The following is a 27,391-nucleotide window of genomic DNA, read 5'->3' as shown; positions in this document are numbered from 1 at the left end:
CTGTAGCTGAGTCAGCACTACGCCAAAGGCAAACGACGTACGCACTAGCATTCACGTTCAACAAAGAACGTGCTTTACGCGAAGCGCTCATTGCGTGCACGGGCTCGCATGTTGTACGTTTGGCAAGGCTTATTGTGAATAGGCGACAGTTGACACCCAGTTTTGAAAGTTTCAGGCGTCAGCTGGCATCCAGGTTATCTTAGTCAACGCTTTCGGTTATTTCCGAAGGCCATACACGAACCCTGTTCACTGCCTCATTCGTAACTACACCACAGCCGACGGTAGCATGTGAAAGTCCGTACTGCAGTTAAACAGGGCCCGCGCAAATTCATCTCTGCAAGACTCCACTCCACTCATTGCAGAACCAGAGGGCTTGCCGTACGAATGCCGACACATAGCCGACAGGTCTTGGATCATCCTGTTTCAGCGCGGCTTACATCTCACTCCAGTGCAATTGTTTCACATCACAGACTGTCCTATAGAGTAGACTATATATAGACAAGGTTTAGTCTATAGATTACAACCGTGCGATTGCCCATCTTCAACGTGCCTTACCTCGCACTGGCTTTCGTAGTTTTACTATGAGCTTCAGTGGTCGAATATTACTTTAAAGTAAGCTTGTCTGGCTCACGCGTTTGATTATAGCAGTGCAAATTGATAGCGAAATTAGTATCTTTAATTTCTATTCTCGTCGATTGCAGTTTCATCCAACTTTACTATCTAAAGAATAAACAAATTAACAGCCTACGTTGTGGCAACAGTGGCTACGTTACATCGCTGCTATTAAAGTACCGCAGCTACAGTTCCCTCACCGTTGTCGCGTGATGTGTAACGCTAGGGACAGAGAAAACTTGAACTCCGCCAAAACAACGCCTTGCTGACGACAGGACACCCAAAAGGGGACGGGAATGACACGCTGTGCCTCCCTGCAGTGTTTGCGCAGAGCGCCGCCTCTGTATAGGCTCGGCTTGGCTTGGCCTGGCTTTGATAGGGCCTCGTGTGCAAAGCCGACGAGACGCGGCGCCCGATTTTGTTTATCGTCCAAATTAGTCGCGGTCGTTCTCAGTGTGCGCGCCCGTTGCTCACCGAAACCCGCCTGCGGGCTCTCTCTCTCTCTCTTTCTCTCCTTCCACCTCCTCGCAAACCCCGCGGCGGTATTTGTTGATCTTATCTCTATCGGCACCGCGCCTTGTTTGTCCCAGGCACACCGAAATGGCGCGCACTGCCCGTATGTACACTACAGGCTGCGGGAAAACGCTGAGAAAGGCATGTTCCTGTTGGTACCGTATGGAGCCCCAAACTGTGACTGTGCTGGTGGAGGACACGGTTCTCACAGGGGACGCTTCGGGCAGTTGGCTCGTCGCGGTGCCGTCGAAGTGACGTGTGTTTGTGTGTTTTCGTTCGGCGGGCCACTTCAAAGGCGCATAATGACCCGTTGGCCAAGGCTAAAAACAAGACGTTGGCGCCTTTGCCCTCAATCATCATCGATCGGGAACGTCTCCAGCGCTTCTGAAGTCTTTGGATAAGCGATGTGTATCCGGGGATTTAAGAGGATTAAGAGAGGGTTAAAGAAAGGGGTGAAAGAAAGTGAAGCCTCGACGTTTTAATTTTGATCACTTGAGGTGACTGGATTCCTAAGCATATAGCTTTTTCACACAGTGCAACTAATGAACATCTATGGCTGAATGCGTAAAAGGGTGCGCATATCAACGCTGCTCCTAAATTAAAAGTAACCGCAACGAGAATCTGCAGCTGAGTAAGGCACAAGCGTCAATTGCGGACGGGAAGCGATAACGCATACCACACTTCGCGTTCCACGAAACTCCAGGACAGAGTTATCATTTCACGGATGCTCCCAATCGTCGACCGCGCTCGACACAATTTACACACTGATGGCAGGGTACGGTAGGTCGGCAGAGGGTCATCACTCTTCCTGCAAAGAAAGAAGGGCGGGTCGTCCGAGAGGAGAATCGATAATTCGCGACTTCCGACGGATGAATCGCTCCGCGCCCATCTCCCATGCTTCCTTAATTTCTTTCTCTTGACCGCCGCTACTCCTCGACCTCCAGGAGAAAGGAAGGGGGGGGGGGGGATCTTCTAGAAACATGTAGGTAGGTGCTCCGTCTTCGATGACTTTCGGTGGTGGGCTACCGATCTCGTCTAGCGATAGCAGCGGCACCCCCCTCGCGCCTCCGCAGAAGGTGTGAGACCCGATTCCGGCCCTTTACACTGCGCTACGTAGCCAGATCTATCGCGTTCCCAGAACACCCTGGCGCCCTGGTTCCTCCTTCTCTCGGCTCTCTCGCTTTCCCGCTTAAAGCGAATGACTTAACGGGCGCCCATCGCGCTCTTCTCGCACTGCGGTAGCTGGCGGTCTCTCGCCAACTGCGTCCGCATTCCCCCCCCCCCCCCCCTTCTCCTCCTTCGTCCGTCATTAATTTCCGGCTTACCCAAGGCGCGCCAGGAAATGAACCGTAAGGGGAGGCCAATGGCGAGCCAGCCGGAGAACCCGAGTGTGCCGAACGAACACCGTCGTCCGTACCACCCAGCGCGCGGGCGAACAATAATCCTTTCTCCTTTTTTCGCAACTTTCGATTCCCGGTAACTTCTACGCGGCTGTAAAAGCATACTTCTCCTTACTCCTTCCCTCGACTCCTTCCATCAACCCCCTCACCCACATTTTCTCCTAGTTTTTCTTTCTTCTTCTTCGCGCGTCTTCGCTCGCCTTCGGCGACCTCCCATTTCCTTATCGGCTGCGCTTTTCCACGTGTCCCTTTTGGCGCGGGGATTTATGTCTTACCTCCTACACTGGCCGCTGCTTGTCTTCAAGGCGAGTCTGTGCGTCTTGTCTGTGTACGGTGCGTTTTGTTTGTTTTTCTTTCTGTCGGGACGTTACGTTTCCTAGCTCGCGTGTGTCCATTTTTCGCGGTGTTCCGTTTCCGGCTACTCGCTGGAGCGTCATTACGTAAGGGCTTTTTTTTTTTTCGTGTGGCAGTCGCTTTGGGCGGCCGTTGCGGATAAGATAGGGCACGCTCACGGTGGGCCGGTCGGGGAATGTAGCGCTCTCCTAGGGCGTGACCTTCATTTGCTGATAAACTGGAATGGTCTCTTGCCCCGATATCAGGATGGACCACACAGGCAACGAATGCGGAGAAAAGCGGCGATGTTCGTCGCAGGCGCAACCGCACCTTTGGGTCTTGGTGAATTGCTGCTAGGTGAGGAGGAGCTAGTCACATAGCGCACTGGCCTCCAACATCTCGCGTCGCACGCTGCAGTGGAGATCTATCTGAGGCCGCGCCACGGCATCAAGCTATACTTTTACGCTCGGAATGCGGCTTCCATGTGGCTGGCCACTTCAGGGCGGAGATGTCTGCCTGCCTCCAACGTGGTATCGAGCCACTTAAGAAGAGTTTAAGTATGACACCCCCCAACTCACCCCCGAATTGAATTTCTATTTAAGTATTCACTTGAACACACGTCATCTTTTCATTCGTATAGAGAAGCCATCGACAAATGTGTTACGGGCACTTCCAACGCCATAACAAGTCAACCAGTGCAAATCCCCGCATACCGTTATCCGATACCGCGCTTGATCGTGCGGCGTAAACACAAAAGCCAGCCGTCTCGAAGGCGCGCGCTTGTGAATACATAATAAGAGCTTATAAAATAAATGAATAAAATAAGCCAGCGCACGTGAGTCACGTGACAGAGATTTATATCGTCGCCGTATAACGCTCGGCTGCCCTCGTTCTGCAAAGTGAAATCTCGTCGCCGGGTTCGACCACTCCCACGAAAACGGCGTCTCCATCGGCGAAAGCTGTGACCGCGTTTGTACGCCGGCTCCGTGCAACCCGATGGACGGTGTTGTGTGCCGTTACACTATACAAGAGCACCAACTCCCCCGCAGCAAAGCCAGCCATCGTCGGCCAAAGCTTTACCGTTCGGCCTGCGCTTTCGATCTCAAAGGCCGAGGCAAGCGAGTTGAAGGCGGTGTAGAGAGAGAGAGAGAGAGGAGAAGGGAGGGAGGGAGGCGCTAGAGCCTGCCTCGGCGAGACGCAAAGTGGATAAACGGCCGCTCCGATCGGTTTCTTTTCTCTTTTTTTTTTCTTATTTCTTTCGTCTCAACAATCGCGCATTGTCCGCGCTTATACGACGCCTTGTGTGGGTCAGCGGCACGCGTTAGCCGTGTTTTGTGCAGTTGTTGCTTCGTGCGAGAGGCGATGGTGCGCCGGCGAGCCAGATAGGGACCGGGCTTTCCTCCATGGGAAAAAAAAAAAAAGAGAGAGGAAACGATCGGTCTGAATAGGATGGGACTGGAATGCTCGCCGGGTTATGCCGGTTTGATGGTTTCTGGGTTGGATGGTCTGCGAAGCGGGCTTTCGCTTTCTGTACGCCGGACGCGCCAGTTGCTGTGGTCAGTCGGCATGGACCCTCTGGTCGTGACTGAGTTGGCGTAGCAATTGCGGTCGCCCATCGTTGCAGGGCGACCGCGCCCAGTGCAGTATTAATAAGGTCGTGAAATATGAAACCGATGTTCGAGTGGGAATGGAAAACGAGAGTCATTTCAAAAACGCTGCATGTAGTTCTGGCATTTGCAGAGGCATTTACCTACGGCACAGTGCGAGAGCCTGTGCTCTACCACTATCTTTAAAGAATGACGTGAACCTGTTCTGCGCGCAGCCCGAACGCACTGGGTCAAACGAATTGCGGCGTGCAGAAGACGCCATGTTGCCATGGCGTCTTAAGTGCAGCGTCCTCAGAACACTATAGTTCAAGAAGTGCAGGCGAATCGAATGTACCCTATGTTAACGAGGAGGGAAATGCGCGGCTTCTTACAAATTGCGCACCTGTGTTTTGAGATCACTGACCTCACCTGACGCCTAAACGCGCCGTGGTAGCTAGTTAAAACTTTTTTAAAAAAAGCTCCTTCTTAGTCTCTGCATAAAGTCCGTACAGTCGTTGTGTCGCGTGGCGTGTCAAATAAATAAAGCGCAGCGCCGCATCGTATTTGTTCGTCTTACGGTCCCGTAAGACGCGACAGAAAGTTAGTTGCCACATCGCGTCGCCCTGTACGCCAAAGTGCCGCCCTCGAAACTTTTTTCCCACAGTTGAATCTTTACGACTCGCATACAGCCATGCGCCATATAGCTCAGTGCTACGTGCGCTACGTCCTTCGTCGCCGGTCAGGCGTCGATTCGCATACTTCGCTGTTCGTTACAAAAACATACGCTTGCACCCTGCTGTCTCTGAGGAGTGGTATACGTGTCGACGTGGCCGGCGGCTTATGCGTGCATGCGATACCAGAGGGTTCGGTTGCTTTGCCCCACTTTCCGCCGCCGCCGCTCCGAGCAAAAGCGCCCGCTCTCGTCTGATCGATGGCTTGGCGCACGCCTTTCTTTCTTGCACGTGCGACTGCCTCGCGTTTCTCGCCGCGCTGTTAAGACATCTCAAGGTGTGTCTCTTTCTTTCCGAATGCGTGCCACGCGCATATTACCACGCGGACGCGCACTCGTACAATTATCTCTCCTACGGAGAGCAACCTGAAACTGTCACCCGTGCCTTGTGTTTAACTTTTCGCTCTTCCAGCTACGCGGCTCGTTGACGGAGTTGCCATCTCGTTCCCGTTTCGGCGTTCCTTGGTGCGTTCGTTGTGTGCCGCGCTGTATGTTTATGTAGACGCCGTCTGATGTCGGTAACAGGCGTGACGTTGATGTCACGATATGGGTGAAATCACGTGCACCTGTTGTGGATCTGTTGTGAATCCAGCGGGAGGGGTCGAAAAGACGAGACTCGGATGTATGCGTGGATCAATCCTTGCCTCGCATGTTCCGACATTTAGGGTATAGATGTCAGCGGGGCCCAAAGACGATTGCAGAGCCGATAGGCGATCGACGGCCAGAGAAGATAAAGAAAAGCGGTTTAGATGTGTATCGTCTTTTATTTCCTCTGCATTCTCGGCCTCGTTACTTCGTAGTACGACGAATAGAGTGACGCGCATGCCATTATACGCGTACGTGCTACATTTGCTCCTTGTGATGCCGCCTTGTGACGTTAGGAAAAGGTGCCACGTAGCTGCTGCTGCTAGGCGTAGGAGGCCTATGTCCTCGGCGTGAACCGTTCACGTGGTCGAAGCGTCTTCGGGCATAACTGTTGCAAGAGAATGCATTTACTTGTGCCAGTGTCTGTCTGCCATTCATTAGTCTTGAAGAACGTTTGACACCAACAGTGCTGCGTAAAATTTGTTGTATACATTTTTTCATGGCTGGGGGTGCGTTCAGGTCATTGGTTAGGCGCAGTGTGGCGTCCTTACGCAGTTCTGTTCCTGTGCTAGAATCCTGCTGCAGTAACTGCGGTTGTAGAAATAAAGGCTAAATTAAGGCTTGCAGAACATTTTCTTACCTTATACATCTGACCAAGTACTCTTTGCCATTGCATCAAGCTCATACTTGTGGAGAAATAAAAATGTAACAATTGCACGGACAACGCAAATGCGAGACACATCTGGAAGAGAAAAATCCGTATTCAATACGCTTTCCCATTTTGACGGCGCCTTCGCCGATATTTGTTTCCTTTATTTGTGCGGCGTATGCACTTTGTGTTTGTTGTCTTCATGACATTTATGTGTGTTTGTGTGTGTTTTCAGCCATTCTATGTCCCGACGCAGCACATTTGGCTCTTTTCAGAGTGTCTATATTGCCATGAAAATCGTACTGAGAAAAACTGTGGTGCTTCCGCGCTATGGTAATGCCATTATCAGGAAACTAAAAATCGTGTTACGTGTGCTAAAGTTCTCTGAATGAACAACAAAAAAAGAAAACAAACAGGCAAGATCGGGACTTAATGAATGCTGTGCTGTAGCTTGCCGGAAGCACATAGTTAGAAGCACAGAAGCACATAGTTAGACTGAAACTGCTCTGGTTAAAGTCGACACGACGATAAAGCTCCCTGCCTTGTCGACTTCGTCCGCATTTGCCGTGTAGATTATAACGCTCACCAGTAATGAATCAAAACGAGCTTGAATGAGACCGGATAGCACGTTTACCTTTATTTCAACTTTGAGTGAAATCAACGGGCGAGCTAGTCCATAACTCGAAATAATGGGGCATTAATTAACGGCGACCAGTCTCCAAAGTTGTAGGCCACCAACTTCAGCTTGTGACACCTTGTCACGCAACTAGGAAACGCAGTGCACAGTTTCGCTACAGACGTGAAATATAACCTACAGCAACTAGCGAAACTGAAGCCTGCGCTGATAACGAACACGCAGCAGGCACAACTAGGAGTGACACGTGGCACCCAGGGGGGGAGCAGCATATTTATTATCATTTAAATCTCCTTTCCCTTGAAGTCAACCCCCCCCCCCCCTTTCAAAAGTTGTGCACACAATAGGAAACGTGTTCGCGCGCTAATGATCAGAGTTGGTGTACTTGTTTCGTCGTTGTAGCAAGACTGCATGCCCCACCGCCAGTGTGGATTATTTCGGTCGTCGCGGTGTCGGGTGTATTGCGTTTCGTTGAATTTTTCACGAACACGTGTCTGTGCCAATTGCTGTTTTTCCCCACCCGTTTATTTATTCATTTGTTCTCCTTTGTTTGGTTTGTTTCAGTTTCCCTACCCAACTATTCAATAAGGCCACCCCAGTTGGGCAGAGGTAAAGACCCCAAAGTTTTTTGTGTCCTCTTTGTTTTGCGCTTCTGTTCCTTTCTCTCGTCCTGTCAAACTAACAGCTGTGCATTTTCTTCTTCCGTTGCGCCTGGCGGGCATTTGTGTGTCACCATCCTCCCCTCCCCCTCTCCCCTTTACCCAACCCGCTGCGCGCGCTAACACCTAGGTTTTATACAGCTTTGCTTCAGTAATGCTGCTGCTGCTGCTGCCGTGCTTGTGCCTTTGGATTTTGCACTTCTGAATGTATATACTGTGCTCTTCCTCTTATTGTCTACACGCAGGAAAGTGCAGTTAGCGCACGCTTTCCACGCCTACAGTTCGGTCGAGTCATTTACGAAAGCGAGAGCTCGTTCGTTCTGCACGATGAGAGAGCTGGGCACGGCCTGCGTTTTATGTGCCCGCTTTACTTGCTTCGCCGCATCGCCCGCTGGAGTTCGCGCTTCCCTGCGCGCTAGCACGAGCGGCGTCAGGACCGCATTCGATTGACGCTTATTGTTGGTGGTGTCGTTTTTATTTTTTTTGCTCTATTCTTTCTATCTTCGAACTTTTCCTACTCGTAAAACGGGATGTGACGGGAGGCTGCGTCACGCCAGCAAACCCGTGCGAGCAGCACACCTCTCCCGCCAGGGGACGCTGCGGCGGTTGCCGCTCGCTACCGCCCCCTGGCGGGGCGTGGTGACAACGTTCGCGGGAGAGCGTTGTGCACGGGCTGCGATGCGCCTGGAAGTTCCTAATGACTTTAACAATTAGCGAAAACGTCACGCGCTCCTCACGCTCGGCGCGTTGTGCCGTGGAAGCCCCCCTTTTCATCCCGTCGCAAGTTGATGCCACTGTATCTGCTGCAGTTCCTGTTGATGCTTCGGCGTTGCTGTTGTTGGGGCGGCGTGGTGGCGTTGACGTTACGCTCGCTGACGCTTCCGGTGTCCGATGCAACAACGTGTGGATCGGATGAAGGCTTACCGGGCCCGTGCACATCGTGGGATTTTTTTGCAGATTCGCGTGGTAGCTTCTCCCTCTTTATGTTGTTTGTTTTGCCATTACTGTAGAGCTCTCGCGGTAGCTGCAACTGTAGAAGGGTCGGGCTGTGTATACAGTTTATCCAGTGACACCGCGACCTTTTTCGGAGGTGTTCAGAGCAAGAGCAAGGATGAAAACCAGCGAGGAACTTCCTGGGAAACAAACACGCTGCTCGACAGCGCGCCGCGTTGTAAACGCCGAGCGTTTCGTAGCACGAAGCTTACCGTGGCAATTATCTCTCGCGAGGCTTTTATCGCACGCGCGCGTAGATCAGCGTGTCCAAAATTAGAGTGAGAGAATGAACTTTAATCACCAGAGTGATTCAGTGGCCTAAGCAAAGCAAGGGTGGAGAGGGTCGTGAACAAACAAACAACAGAACGAACGAACATTCATAGCCAATGGCAGGCTCTTCTATTTGTGGCAAATTTGCCTTGGTATACTCGGAGTTCGAGCTTGGAGCAGTTCGGTGCATTATGTCTCGCGACGGAAAATGTAGGATTGGTGGTGCTTGCCGTTCTAGTGGTAACGGGCGGTTTCTAAGGGACGCCTTTAGTGCGAAGCGCGCCGCATCATTTTGGCTAACTGGGGCTTCGTATAGCGGGCCTCCCCGCCACCCATATGTATGTCGGCGGCAATCGAACCTGCAACCTCGGGCTCGGTAACAGAGCCGCCGCCATGTATAGAGATCAAGACCGCCATCCATACGGGGTGAAGTGAAGAAGTCGTGCAGTACGTCCGGGCTCTTAAATTCAGATCACGCGACCGCGCCGCGGTTTCAAGCGGGACGCTTACGTTCGGCGCAGCTTATGTATTACGGTAGCTCTGAGTGATGTTTATATTAAGGTTGGGCCGCGGGGTTCCTCAAGATCGTGATCATGACGACAGGGGAGGGAAGGAAAGAGAAGAATGACTGCGCAGCGAGGAAAGGGTAAAGCTCGCATGCTTATGCCTGCGGAAGTGCGTATGTAAGGATGAATGACAACGTACGCACACACACACGCACGCACGCATGAACACACACACACATGCATGGCGGGGTCATCAGCCGAGGCTACACGTCCCCTGCAGCCAAGGGCGGTCGCACGATGTTACGACGAAGAGCTCACGTGTATGCAGCGCCGGGCTTGCGGCGCCGTCGGCTGTGCACCAACGCGTCCTCGCAGGTCACGAAGCGCGTGTAGCCGTTCCCTATTAATACTGGCGCCGCCCCCCGGGCCGTCACACAGGCGCACGCACACGCATGCATGCATACCCAAGCACGAGGATTGAATGCTGTAGAAGGATCGACATTTGGGCGAGTTGGTACTGGTTCGCGCTGCCCCTTCAAGATTGAATACTGTGATGAAAGCCGATGGTGCCCGCTGTGGTGGTTCTATAGAGAGGGCACGACTTCCCGTTGCGTTGCACGAGGTTGCAGGTTCGATTCCCCGTCGCGGCGCGCGCAGTTCGCCGTGAAGTATACAGGAAGATAGAAAAAAAAGAAGGGGGAAAGATAGAACCTGTACACGGAGCCTCGAGGAGCACGCTCGGTCGACACGAACCCGGAACCTTCCATTAGCGCCCGCGTGGCTCAGGTATGGGGCGTCAGTCAATCGATCGACTATAGTCCAGACAAGACAGTTAAATTTTACGGAGGCTGTCCTAAGAGCTACACGCAAAACATTTCTTCAGCCGCTGCTCTGCGCGAATATATTAGGGGCGGTAATAAGCGAAGGAGCCAGCATCTGTAATTTTTTCAAAACACGTGGTGTGTCTGCACCCACGTTATTAATCGGGAAAGTCGTTATGCAGGGTTTCGTACGCACGTACTCGACTACGCACGTACGCACGCAAGCACACAAACACATACGCGCGTGCGCATACGCACAGGCACGCACACTGGATAGAGGGCAGCGCCACCGCAAGCCTGTAATCGCGTTCGCTTCGATCGTCGTTCCGCGCGCCTTGTCATTTCGAGGGGAAGCAGCGAACGAACGCACCGGTAGGTGTGCACCAACGACCGGTGCTTGCTTATTGAAGCAGGCACGGCGTAGCGCAGACCAAAGGTGGGCCGACCGCGACGACTTGCGCTCCGATGTGTGACCCCGATTCGCCCCGCACTCCGTGTGCAACCGCCGAAGCAAACGCCCCTCGACGCGTAAAAGAAAGAAGAAAAAAAACACTGGGAGGAAAGGACGCCCGCGGTGCGGTTCAGCTCGTTCATTGTCTTTGAAAACGCGCGCGCGCCCAGGCAGGCAGCGCAGCGCACCTAAAGGCGCACCTCTTCGAACACGAGGCGAAACGGTTCGCGACGCGAGCCATAACAGCGGCCGTCTCAATCCGAGACAAAAAGCCAGGAGCGAGGGCGGCGTCGACGCGTAGGTTCGTCCGTCCGTCGTTACACGGCCAATAACGCATCATTCGTGGTCCCTCTCATCCAGCAACCGAGTTTGAGGAAGTTAGCCGGAGAACGCTTCTGCTGGGCTGCCGCCGAGTGGCCGTGTTCACGTTGTGCACGTAGCTACACAGCTTGCGGCTACTAAATAAAGACACCCCGCTCCCCTAAGAGTGACCGCGATGTTCGCTGGCGTCAATCAATTGGGACCTCTCCTCCCTTTATCCATTCGGTCAGTCGGCAAAACCCGTCGGCGTGGCCGCAAGAGTAGTCGGTGCAGCAACAACAAGAACGAGAAGTTCGACTCGTCGAACTAAGGCAGTGCGAAGCGTCCCGCGAACTTCTCTTTGTCGGTAGCGCCGACCGAGACGAGAAATACTAAGCTCGTCAAAGCGTTGGTGCGCCTCTGTGGACACACACAATCGCAGTGGCAGCCGCAACTAACGCGGAAACAGAAACAGCACGAACTTCAGTCGTCGGGCTTCAATTGCAGTTGGCTTCTTCTCGTTCCCACATTTCTTCTTCTGCGCTTTTTCGCTGTCCGAAACATCAGGTCGTCGTGGCCTTCGCGCTGCGTGTTTGCGAACCGGACTGCGAATGGGTGCACCCGAATTCGGCGATTGGCCTTGGGAGACAGCGGGATGCGCTTCTTGAGTGTGGCGCGGCGCGCGTTCGACGTGGAGGGGGTCAACCTGTCACGCCTGGCGTGTTTTCCCGTTCGACACCTGCGTGTGCGATGGGGCCGGGGGACGCAAGTGGGGGCCTGGACCGCGTAACGGAATGGACGTACCGCAAACGAGAGAAGAACAAAAAAATCAGAACCCCGGAACAGAAATTAAAGTAACAATAATAATGATTACGGCAGTGACAGCCGTAAGCCATTTCTGCCTTGCGACCTATTCACACTGTGCAGTGTGAATAGGCCCCCTGTATAGCCACTTCTCCCTTCCCTCTTTCCTCGTAAGTTCATAGTTTACGGACCACACCATTCAAAGCGACAGCTTGATGGAGGGACGACCTACCGCTGACCCAGAATGAAATTCACAATTGGCACTTCAAATGAAAAAAGAAAGCAAAAGAAAAAACGTCGGCACTTGCCAAAGTCGTCAATGAGGTCAGTATCAAGGGTGGCAAGGTGGCTTTTTTTTTTTTAACATTCCGTGGCGCTGTATGCCAAAGTATACCAAGCGATTCATTGCATCCCGAGACAGTGAAACGTTTCGGGCGTCCTCTGCCGACCTAGCCTGTAGTTCAACCACAAGGCTAACCGGCCTTCTGCCACTACTACTTTGCTCGTAAATTCGCGCCGACCCCCTCTAACGGTCATAGTGTGGGGAGCGGAGTAAGTAGGGCTCTCCCAACTCGCCGCTGCACCTTCACACCGGCCGATAGATGGCCTCCCGTACGATAAACGAGACACCGTGAATTACGCCACATGATGATGAGGCAACAATGGGTTTAGGAAGTCGCGGATGTATGAAGCACGTGTATAGCGATCGCGTGCGACGAAGTATCGTGATCGTTCTCTTTTTCCCCCCGACTGCTCCCTCGGTGCTTCCGCCTCTGCGCGCGCTTTCGTTCTTACTTCATTTTATTACTTCCGGCCGGGTTGCAGGCGGAAATCAAGTTTGCACTCCATCCGATCGTTCGCGGTTTCGACTGCACATCACGGATGCATCGGGGCTCGCAAGGCGGCGGTTATATTGATTGAATCACGGATGATCGTACGTTCAGCACGCGCGCAGACATATGCCGAGAAAATGGCGGGCTTGGCCGTGTTCACGCCTAAGCGGTATGCAACGAGGTCATTGGGAGGGGTTTGAGGAGTGTGTGTATGTGTGTGTGTGTGGGGGGGGGGGGGGAGGACGTAACTGAAGCCGACTGATCACAAACCACAGCATTGCGTTAATGCCCTCTCCGTGTCTAAATAAGTGCGTTCAGTATTGTAATAGAAGCAGCCGAGTTAATGCGTCAACCGTATAACCAGGATACGCAAGCGAGCGAGCCGGTTAGAATCTGTTAGCGAGCCTGTCTATTATCTTTCTGTAGGGTGCAAGGTGGTGCAGTGCGAGAAGGAACATGTATAGTGGGTGCTGATTGTCCAGCGACCTGCGGCTTAGCTGAAACCGAGTTAGAACAAACGGCAGCCACCAGTACTGGCGCAACCGCGTCGATGTAAATGAGGGCAGCGTTGTAGAAGTTGCACACACACACTAAGAAGCGCTATATCCGCAGCAATGCAGAACATAAGCTTGTTGTACCGGCACAGCTTTCCTGCTGTTGACTAGTACCTGCAGAGGCCGCCGTGTGGCGCCCCCGACTACACGAAATATGTTGGCTGCAGTACTGTACAGGACACGGGTTCCACAACGAATGTTTATTTAAGTTCTATTAATGCATCGCGCTTCTAATTTATTCGATCGTTGGGTAGGTCGCGAAAACTACTAAAGATTGAAACTGTGATCGTTGCAGAAGTGCGAATTCGATCCTCCTAATTTGACATGCGCTCATCGGAGGACGACCAGGGACATTGAGTGCAAATAAGATGACCTATTTTGTATTGGTCAGCCGTGTATATACGCGGGAAGTAAATGGAATGCAGTTCCGCAGTTTAAATGCTAAATGCGCTTCCACGTGACCTGTCACGGGAGTTCGCAAGCAACCGTAGCACTGGCTCAGTCACGCGTAAGCACGACACATCCACCTCAGTAAACTCGGCAAGGTCCCGCGGCATCTTATTGGTGTCAGTGACGTATGTGTAATCTGAGTTCCATTTTTTCTTACTTCTGGTGCAGTGTCGTCTGCTCTCCGGAAGTGTCAGCAGACGACGGTGCTAAAAACGAGTAATGTAACGCGAGACTATTATTTGGCAACTTAAGCGAAAGAAAATGCCACTCAGTGCCGGAGTATGCGTCGAAGAAATCGTCTATTATCGTCACTGTCATAGCAAAAGTTTACATCTAGAAAGTGCCGTTGATTTGACATATAAATCTCTGCAGACTGCGAAGAAGCGTATTTGATTTGAGGAACGTCTGCAAGACAGAAGGGCTGCTCGAGTCAAAGGTGAATCGTTAAACTTGGCAACTATATCCAAGTTACCGATTCTTCAGAACAGAAACATTTCTTGGTCTGTGAAAAAGAAACTGCCGTATAAACGTTGAAATAAAGCTCAGCTACACAGTCACCTGCTCCCACCTGTTCGCTTCCGCGCTCACCGTATAGTCTCCCAACGGCGCACATATTTTGTCAAAAACACAGACAGCTCTGTCAGTCGGGACCCACCGCTGCACAACACGAAGCGGCGGACTCGCGGCGAACCCTAAAGTAGGCCATCACTGCATATCTATACTCCCGCGCGCCGAACAACACAACTACACAACTCTCGTTCACCCGCAACTTTTACTCCCTCCGCGTTGCGCGCGACGCCAGCGTTATGCGCTGTACAACAGCTACAACAACAACAAAAAAAAAATGGTGGCGTAAACAACGCGCCCGGCAGCAACAACCATATACACACAGCGCGTCGTTTCACGAGAGAAAGGAAACCGACGACGATCCGACGCACGGGTCAGCCGGAGGACTCGCGCGAAGTGGCGGTATCTCTGTAGGCGTATAATTACAACCCGTTCGTTCAATGGTCGACCCCCCCCCCCCCCCTCTTCTCGTGCCCCCTCACCGCCACTGTACCCTAGTTCCCGCCTCTCTCGTATGGTGGCGCTATCGCGCCAAGCAATCTTCCGGCGTCGTGATCGACGCCGCTCGCGATGTTGTGATGATGCGTGAAAGCGAGAAGGAGCGCGGCGAGCGGGGCCTCTCTTCGTTGCGCACTCGGTGTGATGTAGGCAGACAATCGGACGCCTGCAGCCTATTGAGCAACGAAACGACGCGTCGCCTTTTGATTAGGAGAAGAGAAAGACTCGTCTTCGCCGTGGGTTGCCGGTTGTTGTGTACGAAGCAATTACGAGCGACGCTTATCCCCCCCCCCCCCCTTTCCTTTTCGATCGTTATTTGTCTTTCAGGCGCACGCGCCTTTTTTTTTTGATGCTTGAATGCGGTCACGTCTGCAGCGCACCACGCGAGCTCCTGGCTCGCGGCAGTTCCGTGCAATACAGCTGAAAAAAAATAATAAAAAAAGAACTATGCATGGAGCGTTTTACTTTGTCCTGCTGCATGTGTTGTATCGGGTGGCTGATGCATTAATTTTTCATTTTCTCCTCAGCTTTACACTTGTGCTGCGTCGTTGCGCGTAACAACTCACTGCTCTGTCCTGCTGGTGGAACTGCAATACCTATTGCGTGCAGTGTTTGTTGTGTGCGCTCTGCTTTAAAGCGCTGATGTAAGGCAAGGATGTGAAAACAGTGCTGACTCACATATAAAATTTGTGCGTACTTAGATAGTATTGTGGGTAGACTAAGAATGCACGTGGTTACCGTACGTGTGTGCAATACTTTTTAAAGTATATTGGTATAACCATTAGAAATACCGCAGTCTATCACATATAGCTGTGTACTGTGCCCTCCACACACACTTTATAACCCATTGCATTGTACATGTATTTTACGTATTCGACGGTAGTCTGACTAACGTCTATGTGCACTACCATATCTATAGGCTGTTTATGAAGGTTTCCGCTAGTGGGTTGTTAGTAGTGTAGACGTTCATGTAGCTCGCATAACGTTAATTAACTTCGGCGGTGCATTTCGCAAAATCTGAGATACAGTCTTGCGTGAGATTTCGCTCGGGCTCTCAGTTTCCTCCTGTTCCTCACTGACTAACGCTGACGCCATCGCACGGTACATATATAAGGCACTAATGGTGTAGAACCAGTATACCGTTCCTAATCGCCCTGCGCGTTTCTTTCTTTGCCCGTGCAGAGCGCATCCGCTACACGACGGAGTACACGTGCGAGGGACGCGAGCTGAACATATCGTGCCCGGACAACTACCAGATCCACCTGGTACGCGCCAACTACGGCCGGCTCAGCATCGGCATCTGCAACGACTTCGGTCGGCTCGACTGGAGCGTCAACTGCATGTCCTACAAGTCGTTCCTCATCATGCAGGACAGGTGAGAACGGCTCGCTCTTTTGCAAATGAGGTTGCGGGAGCAGGTGACACGCCGGTCGTATACATTGCCCGGAAAGACGGCGGCGTTCCTCCAGGGGAGTTACAGGCGTGATGAACCCACGGAGAAAGGGGAGAAACATAAAACAAGACTCCTTTTTCTTTTGTTCTTGTAAAGCGAGAGACGCATTATCTAAAACCACGTTTGTGAAAGTTCGAGTCGGCCCTTTGAGACCTTGAGATGTCATTGTTGTAGTTGAATTAGTCAGTGCTTCGTTCCAGCAAATGCCTCTCTTTTTTTCTTTACTTGGTATCGACTCAGTTTCCATTTGTTTCGCCATCAAACACGTACTCGTTGCGCAAACGTCGGCGAAAACTTTGCCAACAACTTTCAATCTTAAAGAAAGGCAGTCAGTCTAAATAGCGGACCGAAAAAAAAGTAAATGCAAACCCACATGCATGCACACATTCGGCGTACGCATGGTAGCAGAAGAAAAGGTGCCTACTGCTCTGATCCTGTTATACTTGTAATAGGGTGTGCGAGGGCTGTGCAAGGGAAATTCTCAGGCTTCTGTGTGGACGTGTGCATTGCATGTTTAGGTGGCTTGCCGGCCCCGAAAAAGTCGTGGCACGTTGAAGCATCACTGCGCACAGTTGCTTTCGAGTTGCCATCGCATACTTTTCCACATCATCGCTTTCTTAAATCCTTCCAGGTGCGCACACAAGTCAAGCTGCGGTACGCACGTGTCCAGCAGTCTCTTCGGGGATCCTTGTCCCGGTACTCTCAAGTACCTGGAGATGCAGTACCACTGCGTACTCGGTAAGTGACGGTCTGTCCTGCCACTTGAGTGTTTTAGCTTTACCACCATTTGCGGAATGACGTAAACGGCAGTGCCGGTGGCGCCATCTTGCGCCTTTCCGTTGAGTTCGACCAGACGGCATAAAAATATTCGCGTAGGCTGCATTGCCTGGATGGACATGCAGATCCAGGAGTGGATTTTTTTCTAAGCTTTCCTTTTCTCGTGAACGTTCAATACAGTCGAGTTGTATGCCGGCAAGGAGATCAATGAGCGAGCAGACTTGGGCGAAACCAGAGCTTCCGTCAACTGAGGAGTGCATATATTGAGATAAGAACGCGCCCATCGAGCAAAACGGGCGTCTTACGCGGGCGAGCGCCATTGTGCCTATAGCTTTCGCCTAACGTTCATCGACAACAGTGCGCGCCGGGTCGTGCAATGGTTATTAATAATCTCCGGGGCAGATCGACCCATCCTGCCACAGAGAGAGAAGGAGTCCTGATTGCTATCGCAAGATCTTTCTTCCGCCCTCATATGGGGGGGAAAAAAAAGGAAAACGTTGAAAGTCGTGCCAAATCGAACACGACGGTGACCTTTGGTGTGTTGGGGCAGCGCGAGAGAAAGAACCTTCTTCTGAAAGAAGAACTAAGCAGTCGGGGAATGGCGTTCGTGCGTATGTGTGTTTGTGTTGGGGAGGGCGGAGGGAGGTTAGAGTGACCGCGGGACGGCGCTGTGTGTAGTCCAGCTTCTCGAAGAAAGGCTTCGATCGTGCACGCCAATGAGGACGGCATTCGCAGGAAGGCCGCAGCTGCAGACGGGCGCTCTCGAGAAGATTCGCAACCGAACGCTCCGCACAGAGAGAGAAACCCCTTGAGAGGAAAGCCTCTTCTCCGGCTTTCCCGCGCATTCGCCCCCAAGCCCCGTTTCATTCTCCTTCCTGGACTCCGCTCAAGTGCTCGGCCTCGCTCGGTGCTCGGGAATGCACCCGGCACTGAGCGAAGGCACGCAGAGTCCAACCACGTTCGCCAAAGCGCCGATGTCGACGTCGCGGTCGTTGGACGGGGAGAATCTGACTCCGGACATGTTCGGGGACAGCGAGAGGGCGAGAGGGGAAAGGAGCGGTGGAAGCGGTTTGTCAGGGCCCGAGTTCCGACCCTGTTCTCATTAAAACGGTATACAGCCTCGCCGAAGCTAGAAACTTGAGCAAGGTACTCGAGAGAGCTGGCTGGTACTTCGTACGTAAGGTTACTTCCAATACGCGTCGTTGGCTGCTTTCCGAAGCAGACGACACTGCAAACGCGCGACGCATATATAGTGGAGCTATAGAATACCGTGCATCCGTAGTGCATCCGAGGACGCGTCGCGCCGTCTGCTTTCCAAAGCACGAGCAGACGGCGCTGCAAATACAAGACGCCTGACGGTGTGGATCCGGTACTGCACAACAGGGGCCGCTACTTTCTTACACTGTGAACCGGGCATCCGGGACGCAGCGTCGTCTGCTTTTCAAAGCAGAACCAGACGACATTGCGAACGCGCGACGCATGGCCGGGGTTCTTTGTCGGTGGAACTGCAATTTCGGCCGCGCATTCATCGACGGGCTCCTGTAGCTCCGGCTTCGCTGCACGGTCCCGTCGAGACTGCCTGAAGTATTAAACATGTCATCCACTGCGTCGCCCGCCGCAGCCCGCGCCAAAGGCGACAGATGACGCCTCCAATTCCTCCACTACCTTCGTGACCCCGGGCGTTCTCGTTTCAATACCTCACAGACGCACAAACACCCCCTCGCCGCTCTTCACTTCGGAGTTGAAAATGAACCAACTTCTCTGACTCTCCCCGAAACTGCTCGCCTCCTTCGATCGGTGTGACGAGGACAGGAAAGGTTCGTGGCGAGTGGAGAGGTGTGCGCTGGTGAGCGAATTCCAGCTGTTCCAGATCCCCTCCTCTATCTGGAAATGACCGATGAGATTAATCGAAACTGCAGGAGTGGGGGTGCACCGCGGATTCTCATTCTCCTCGACCGCATTCTCATATACTCTCACGAACCCCACCGCGCGCCACTTCTCCCTTCCACGCGTCGACTCGTTCTAAAACCTCACCGCCCTCCCCGCGCTTCCACCGGTCGCCACCTGGTATGCGTTGCCCGCGCGCTGGGCTATCTCGACGACATTAAGCTTTGCGGTTTGAACGCCGGTCCCCCCCGACCCTCCCGCGGCGTCGACAGGGTTGAACACGCATTCCTGCACTCAGCTCAGCAGACGACGCAGGGGTTCGGGTTCGCCGCGAGTTCTTCATACCGTATGCGCTCGAATATAAGTACCTCTTCGAATGTTTGCGGGTTCATCTTATGGTAGGCAGCTCCTAGTACTCACTTCCTTTCTAGGTGTCAGACGCGCGCTAGACAGTTAGGGTGCGGTCAGCGGGCTTTTCCTCTTCTATGTCAATCTTTCGCTCTGCTTTGAATATTAAATCGACGCTAAAGACAAATAATAAAGCAGTATAAACGGGTACGCCGTGTTTCTTTTCGTAGGCGTTAAATGGTTGCTTTTCAGCGCAGAAGACGAAAGCTGCAAACTTCACTCTTCTAATTTGGCGTCGGGGAGCCAGTGACGTTGTCGTGACGTCACGTTGCCATCGCGTGTCACTTGTCATCTAGCGCAGGCATCTCTTGCGTTCTTTGTCGGTGTCTTCCTGAAATGCACCGACTTCATGTCTGTCAAGTTCCTTGGGAACACTGTACTTTCTAAAAAAAATATTTGAAAAATAAAGAAATAAATAAGTAATAGAACATGTGTCGAAGTAACGTCTTCGGTACCCAGATAGTGCGACCGAGCTTATCTGGCTCGCTTTTAAATGCTAGCCGACCAGATTATGTGTCTCGGCAGCAGCCGATCGTAGCACGCCTTGTTATCCATTGCGAAAATCACTTGTTATGATGAAATTGCATTTAAACAGAAAATCTGTTCAGCGCCACATAAAGGCAATAGAAATGCAACATGGTGTCTATCACGACCATTGTACGTGATTACGACATCAGTGGTTGTTGAAAATAACTTCCCGAATGCCTATAGAACTGCAATTCGATCTCGGCGAACCGTCTAGTTTTGTCTTCAACATATATCGCAGAACAGAAGAACGGTAGGGCTTATATTCGAGCAGACGTGCCATATCGCTCCTACCAATGTGTGTTTGGGAGGGGCCGGGTCCTGGTCTGGTTAGCCATCCCGACCCCGCGTCCTTTTCTTGCTTCTCGTCGCACCGTCGATTTGTCGGTCCTGACACGTGACGTGCCTTTACTCAATTCGATGGGTCAATTATTACAAAGTCTTTTGGGTGAGGGCGCAGAAATTCGTCGCCGTCATCAATGGCGTTTGGCCGGATCTTCCAAAAATCGATGCCTGGAAAGTTTAGGAAAGGGCAGATCGATGCGGGGGATTCCATTCGGGCTTGCGTGATGTTAGGAGAAGTGATTTATAATTCGAGAGCAAATTATGACTTGCTCTCCCTCTGCGGCGTCTGCAGAATGTTGGTAATTAAACTTTGGATCACTGATGGTTTCGCGGAATAGTTATGCAGCCTTTAAACTTTTACTTGTCATATAGTCAATGCCGTTAGCCTCAGGTTGCCGTCAAATTACGGAGATATTTAAACCGCTATAATATTTGTGCTGGGGGTAATGATGCTACCGCAGTACCATGTAGCAGACACCTTTACCATATGATATTCTACTCCCCCCCCCCCTCTTTCTTTTTTACACGAAGGAGGTTGCGCACGATAAAGTATGCGTGAACTGCACAGCGCTAATCACGAATTACAGATCAAGAGTTTACGATCGATCGTTGCATGTATATAATCATCACCAGATCGAACACGTTGTCGGTTCCATCAGCCGAAGTCGCTGATTTTACACCATACGCCGCTAAAGAACACACAGTGAGTGGCGTCTGTCACAGATACTGAAGAGTCACCGAGAAGCATTGAGCTTGATTATCAGAGTACGCTGGAATATGCAAAATATGTATGGTGAAACCCGTGACGGTCGCGTTCACGTACATAACATCCAAAAGGAAAGATCGTCGTTCATTTTTTCCGCTTATAGTTATCTCCGCCCCCTCCTTTCATTTCTTTCTTCTTTTTCTTGCGCTAAACAAACGTGGAGACGATTCTGAAAGGAAAGGTCACTTGTATAAAATGATAGAGTGTCTCTCTGTAGCGTGTCTTTAATAGTAACGTTTAGTTAGCGACGTATAGGTATACCTAGCTACTAATACTATACCTCCAGCCACTAGAGCGTTTATTAGAGCTCGTAAGTCTTCGAAGCCCGCGGTTGCTCGATACAGTATAGACTAGTAGCTGTAGCAACCGACTGAAGACATATTTTTGATTCTCGAGCAACATTGAACCGGATCACTGCGACGACCGAATTGAGAATCCGGCGATTTCGTTATCATCCCTTCGAGGGCGACGCTGTACACATCCCACCCATAAATTCGGCCCCTCAAAACGAAGTGTCAACGACCGATTCATCGCCACCGCTACGTGGCGATAGGAGCAGCAGAAAGAGAGAGAGAGTGAGAGAGACATTGACAATTCCGCCAAAGCCAGCTGCACGCGCATATATACATGCGGCCACAGATCACTGCCAAAACGCGTTTCCAGGGGCTTCCGCCCTGTCCTTCCTATATAACCCGCCACCTTGTCCGTTCTCCCGGACGCCTTCCTTATTTAGCGGGCAAAAACAGACGTCCACGCTTGCTTCCTTCGGCTTTTCTTTTTCTTTCTTTCTTTGCACCGACACCGCTGCGTTCCTGCATCCACGCCTAGTCCTGCGGCGCTGTCCGGGAGCTATATGGCTTTATACGGGATGGGTAGGAGACGCGCGCGCGCGATATAGCGGCTCTTCCATCACGGATATAAGTTGCCCGCGCGCGGTTCCCTCTATAGTGCGCCTCGGCGCGCCGAAGAAAGCTATCGTCGGGCGAGAAGATATAAAAGCGGAGACCGTTCGTCCCCACCAGCGGCCCACCCTCTCGTCTATGCATGCATGTATGCATACGAGCCAGTGACGGCGACGACGTTGAAAGGCAAGGGAAAAAAAAAAAAGGTGGCAGAAAGAGCGAAAGGCCGGTGTCGTCTGCTATACGTTGGCTGGCGCTAAGCCTAACTCCCTCCCACTCCACGCCGACGATGCAGACGGTAGATGTCGTCTGCGTCGTCTGCATAGTCGAGAAGGGGCTTCTACCGTCTTCTCGACGACGGGCGCAGTGTCGTCGTTTTTGTCTCTATTATTCATCGCTTCCCGAGGAGATGACTTGTCGCGCGCTGAGCCGACCGCAAGCGCCCACCCAGCTTTTCTTATCCCGTTCGCATTCTCCTCTAGGCGTTTCTATATCATTTCGGCTATAGCCATTCCTTTCAGAACGACATGTTTCGCAGCGGAAGTATACACACAAACTCTGCATAGCCGCCGAACGTCGAAAAGAATTTGAGTGAGTGGTTTCTCTCTTGTATGGGTTCTTCGTTGTATAGAAAGGCCGCGGCAAGCACAAAGACGCGCGCAGGTTAACAGGGACAGCATGCATGGTGTGGTTATGCGGAGAGGCGATTTCTACGGACGCGCATCAGAAAATAGGTACGCATTCGTCCGTATAAGTCAACCAAGTAAGTCATCTCATGCAGGCGAACTATCACTTTCCTTTCATTTCTCTTTTTCTTTCTTTTCTTGTGCGTTAACGCACAAAAAAATTATCCGCAGAAGAGTTTCGTTCGGACGCTAATTTCGTGCGTAGACAAGACATTCGCATTGCGCTACTGCGAAATTCCACACATAAAGGTCGGGAGAAGGGTAATACCGATTTTACACTGGCATAGGGATTGCGCTTAGACATGAACCATCCATAATTAACGCTCAACCTACTCATCTTCAATTTTACTTTAAATGCTGTGAAATACCGCAGTGCATTGCGAACGTCTCAAACAGACGATTTCGAGGTGGTGTCACGCCTCTTTCTTTTTCCAGTTCTTTTTTTTTTTAGTTTATTGTTCACATATCTTCTGAAACAGCAGATGGCGTCGGATGGCGGCAGAAGGGAGAGATACCTACATTGCGTCACGAAAGAATTCGGTGCATCGCCGTACGTTCTCTCTCTTAACTGACAGAAGCCACTTCTGCGCCTTTCCAGCGCTGCATACTTCTTTAGTGTGGAACCGTATAAGATTTGCTTCTCTGCCGCTTGTTTCGGCGAATCTGGAAAGATAGAGAGATATACATAGAAAACAAAAGTAATGTGAATACCTCAAGACGGCAGCAGACGACGCCACAGGCTGCACAGACGACATGAGCTAGAAAGGATAAGACACGGCGGCGGCCTCGAATCGGCGGGGGGCCCCCGTAGGCGCCGCGTGTGAGGAAACAAATAGAGTGTGCGAATGACATAACGCCTCTCTCGCATCAATACTTCGCTGCCGCTGTTGCCGCTGCGGCTGCCTGGGAAAAAATGGCGCGGCCGCAAAGTGCTTCCTGAAGGATGAGGAAATGTGTTGTAGGATGTACGTAGTATGTGTGCGTGTACGGGCGTTTCTTGCACGTTCGACGCGCTGGCGTCGCTTGCGGCGCGCGGATAAGACGCTTCACTTCGCTCTCCGGAGAACAAATGCGATGCTTCCAGGAACAGTCCGGAGAAAAAAAGCGAAAGGGAACTGTGGGGGAGCTCGATAGCAAAAATAAACGACTCTCTGTGACGTGTACGACATCCTTCCGCGAAAACGGTGCTGCGGTTTGTGGAAGCTATTTTACTGGTTTCAGCCAATCGGGCGTCTGGCCCCTCGCGAGCAATTTTGTCAGTACATAGAAAGTAGCTTTTCCATCACGGAATCTTACACTTCATTCCCTCCCCTCCCCCCAACTGTTGTTCATAGGATGACCCGCCGCGCAGTCGCCGAGCTAACCCCCTCAAAAAAAAAAAAAAAGTTATCCAAGCTGATTACGTCACGCGGAGAGCTTGTGTGCGAGCTTGAGGACGGCGTCTGCACCAGTCGCGACACCATGAACGGCGACGCCATGAACGGCGACACCAGGAACGGCGATCAGCCGTTCATGGTGTCAGCAGAGGTAGCTAGACACAGTGGTAGCGGTCAGCAAAACACACTCCCTTTTCTTCTTTTCATTCGTATGTATGTACAAATTAGAAACAACCGTTAACTTGCATATATTTTTTATCTTCTTTGCAGCCACCGCTGCTCCGACGCCATCTGGAGGCGCCAAGGAGCGCCCGAGGCCGCCGCTCCACGGACCAGCGGTGACCAACGGCACCTCGCACCCGCAGCAGCTGGGCCCGCGAGACCGCCCCACCGCGGGGGCGCCCGATCTCGACGTCCCCAATATCCACAGGTATTAATACTGCCATTACTCACACCTGAACACTTCAGTACAGGGAAGAGCTGCGTGATTGGGTACAGCCCCTTTGACGCACCACCACCTAGATACGCAAGGTCTACGGCTTGATTAAGGTCCGCGGCGTGGGTGTACTTAAATAAGCTAAATTTAGAGAGAGAGAGAGAGAGAGAGAACCAGTGTGTGTAGTTGTTATACTGGGCATACTAAAAGAACTCCGGAAAGTTGAGTCAACCTGACTGCGCTCTCAACCGCGGCATCTTTTTCATAAAGCCCACATGTTGCGTAACTCCAAACGCACGGATGCCGAGCCCATTGTAATGCGCAGCTGTACTTAAATTTGTAATATTTAACTCGTTGTTTGTACCCTTTATACTCGTGTAATACGCCTCAGGGGCAATTTAGTTTATGGATAACTGATGGTTTATCAATTAGTCAAGTAACCGTAATAAAGTAATGAAGAAACTGTCACCCGGTATTGCCAAGAGACCTTTCCCGTGCATGATTGCATTGTTTGCATTTTTGAACCCCCCCCCCCTTCGTTATGTAATGCGCGGAAAGGACCCTTAACTTATAATTATCATAATATGAATCAATGGGACAAAGCCAACAGACGCCCGTCATAAGCTGTGTGCCACGGAAAAAAACTGCTCGGTCGCTCGGAATGCAAGCAACATTCTCTGTTTTTGCGGTCACAGGTCCAAGCAGGACGGGTACGGCCCTGCGGCTACGTCGAGGCGCCCCGCGCCGAGTACAACGACTCCCACCACGACGACCACGACGACTACCACTACCACCACCACGACGTCGACCCCTGCGCCGACGACGCCGCGCCCGACGTCGACCACGGCGTCGCCGATGCGACCCGACGTCGGGGGAGAGGACCTGAGGCCCGTGCCGGACATGCGCGACTTCAACAGGAACCGGTACCCGACGCCGGACTCGAGGCCGCCCTGGCACGAACTCACGCCGTTCGCCACGGCAGAGCCAGGTGAGAATGTCCGGCTGCTCGTGTTGGGAAAGGACAACTTGCCCGAACAAGTGATAGCGTAATGGCTATTAAGTATAGTTATTATAGGGTGTCCCTGGATATTAGCGGGCGAGGAATCCAATGCTACATTGCTACAACAGCCTGCTTGTCTTCTCTCGGGTGTAGACAACAGCTGTTAGTCTTAGGTAGCTGTTTTCATCAGTAGCGTGACGCTATAAACGCCGACTGTCGAAAAGCCACCCATGCACCACCTGTCGGCTACAACTTTGCGTAGTAGTTTATCAAACTGAAGTTGCAATGGGCCGAGTCAGCCACTTGGAAGTCCTCTTTTTCTTAAGCTACGAGGTTTGCTTTAGGTTCATCTTATCACACAGACACGCCTTGATTATACACTCTGGCCCTGTCGTGCAATTTACGAGTCGGACTTGAAACTGATAAAGAGATTACTGCGCCCTGTCAGCCCACTTTTGACGTAGCATTGGTAGCGTGAGTGACCATTAATATACGGCGAATAATTGGGCGTTGCATTAACACTTGCGCGAAAACATCTCCGCCCGACCGATGCGACTTCGAAGTTTCTCACGGAAGCCGCGCGGTCGGGCAATAGTATATTGTCGCTCAGGCGACACGCGCAAAAAGACGACACCAACAGCAGCAACAAAAACAAAAGCGCTTGCTCAATACAATGGGCGCCATATATTGTCGCCGCAACGACCTTCTTCCACGGCGTCACAAGAAGAATCCACCGTGCCTTCGTCCGGCCAGGATAGCCAGGCTATGCTCGCGTGCGGGTCCACTTCGACGCGGAAGTATCGTGCGAATCGCCAGATCGGACGCCGCGATACCGACAGGTTTCAAAGACTTGTGACAGGATCGCCCGCTGTTTTCCGCATATATATCGACGCGCACTGAGCGTTATGAGAGAGAGAGAGAAAGAGAGAGAGAGAGAGAGAGACAAAGACAGAACAGGCCAGTCACGTACGCCCGCACGCGCAAATCGCAAGACAAACGAACGACTTCTCTTCACGAAGCGTATCCCCGGTGGCAGGTCCGATACAAATCGGGCGCCTCGCTTCACCTTCCTATCAAAGACACGGCCGTGTTGTTCCGACCGGCGAAGAGGAGAAACTCGATTAGGAAAACAGCGAAGCGGGGGGATAAGAGTAACGGACGTTGGCGAGGAGATAAGGAAGCCTCTCCGTCCCCCCCATCTCGTTTCAAGACAAAGCCGTGTTTTGAAGACTTCTCTCTGTATACTCTCTCGTTCGCAGTGCAAGCGCCCCCGCCGAGTTGCGACCGATCGCCGCTAGAACGAAGTTGGAGGGGTGGAGGAGGAAGGGGGGAACAGCCAGGAACAGCAGCATGTCGTGTAGCGTGTGTGTGTATCCGCATATCGCGCCTCGTTCTCGCAGATTCGTATCTCTCGAAATGCATACATGGCGGGCGAGAGTAAAGGTGCGGCAGGGGGTCGCATTTTGGGCTGGGAGGGACTTTCACAAATCGCTTATGCGCGCGGGGAGGTGTTCGGGTTTTTGTTTCAATTTTTAGACAAAAGAAGAAAAGAAAGCGAAGAACACGAGCATAAAGTGGGTGAGGCACGCGAAACGTACGCGGCGTCATTATACACGCTATGAGCCGCTGCGGTGGGCGTTGTTGGCGGAGAGGGTGGGGAGCCCGACGAAGCTTCCTCCGCATTGTAGCCGAACAACGGATCGGCGCGCCGCGCCGCTTCTTCCTGGACCGTTATCGCGTCATCGGATCTCTTCCGCTGCTGCCTCCGTCGCTCCGTCCTCCCCTCGGAGAAAGGAGGGGGGGAGAGAGAGCTGGCGCTTGTAACAAACGCAGGCACAGAGCCCCGCTCCGCGGTCTATGGGCGCGTGTTGTTGCAGAGGTACGCCGATAAGCGGCCCCGGCTTGGCTCGCGACACCAGTCCGCAGTACGCATCGATGGCCGCATGCAGTGAGGCCGTTTGATACATGTCCGTAAGTTGTATCTGTATGCCGCTGTAGCACCGGCTTCGATCAGTTTTTTCCGCCGGTCCACTGGGAGATGCACGCCCCGACCGCTCCCGAAATCTGGTAGAGCCTCATGTT

General features: G+C 52.2%; 1 protein-coding gene across 7 annotated transcripts in view; it reads left to right on the top strand.

Moving 5' to 3' along the window:
* LOC139049761 (latrophilin Cirl-like) overlaps window positions 1–27,391 on the top strand; it is a 1,359,947-nt gene that overhangs the window by 1,306,013 nt on the left and 26,543 nt on the right. For 6 of the 7 annotated variants that reach the window (XM_070525564.1, XM_070525567.1, XM_070525563.1 and 3 more), the window contains 5 exons: window positions 7,607–7,651; window positions 15,931–16,123; window positions 16,833–16,939; window positions 24,144–24,303; window positions 25,005–25,297. In XM_070525564.1, coding sequence (XP_070381665.1) covers window positions 7,607–7,651; window positions 15,931–16,123; window positions 16,833–16,939; window positions 24,144–24,303; window positions 25,005–25,297 — 798 coding nt within the window. The remainder of the gene's footprint in view (window positions 1–7,606; window positions 7,652–15,930; window positions 16,124–16,832; window positions 16,940–24,143; window positions 24,304–25,004; window positions 25,298–27,391) is intronic. The other variant, XM_070525565.1, reaches the window with a different exon arrangement.

Source organism: Dermacentor albipictus, chromosome 9 (assembly GCF_038994185.2).
Source record: "Dermacentor albipictus isolate Rhodes 1998 colony chromosome 9, USDA_Dalb.pri_finalv2, whole genome shotgun sequence".
NCBI classification, from domain to species: Eukaryota; Metazoa; Arthropoda; class Arachnida; order Ixodida; family Ixodidae; genus Dermacentor; species Dermacentor albipictus.
The sequence above is the reverse complement of the archived record's forward strand: the minus strand, read 5'-3'. Positions and strand labels throughout refer to the sequence as shown.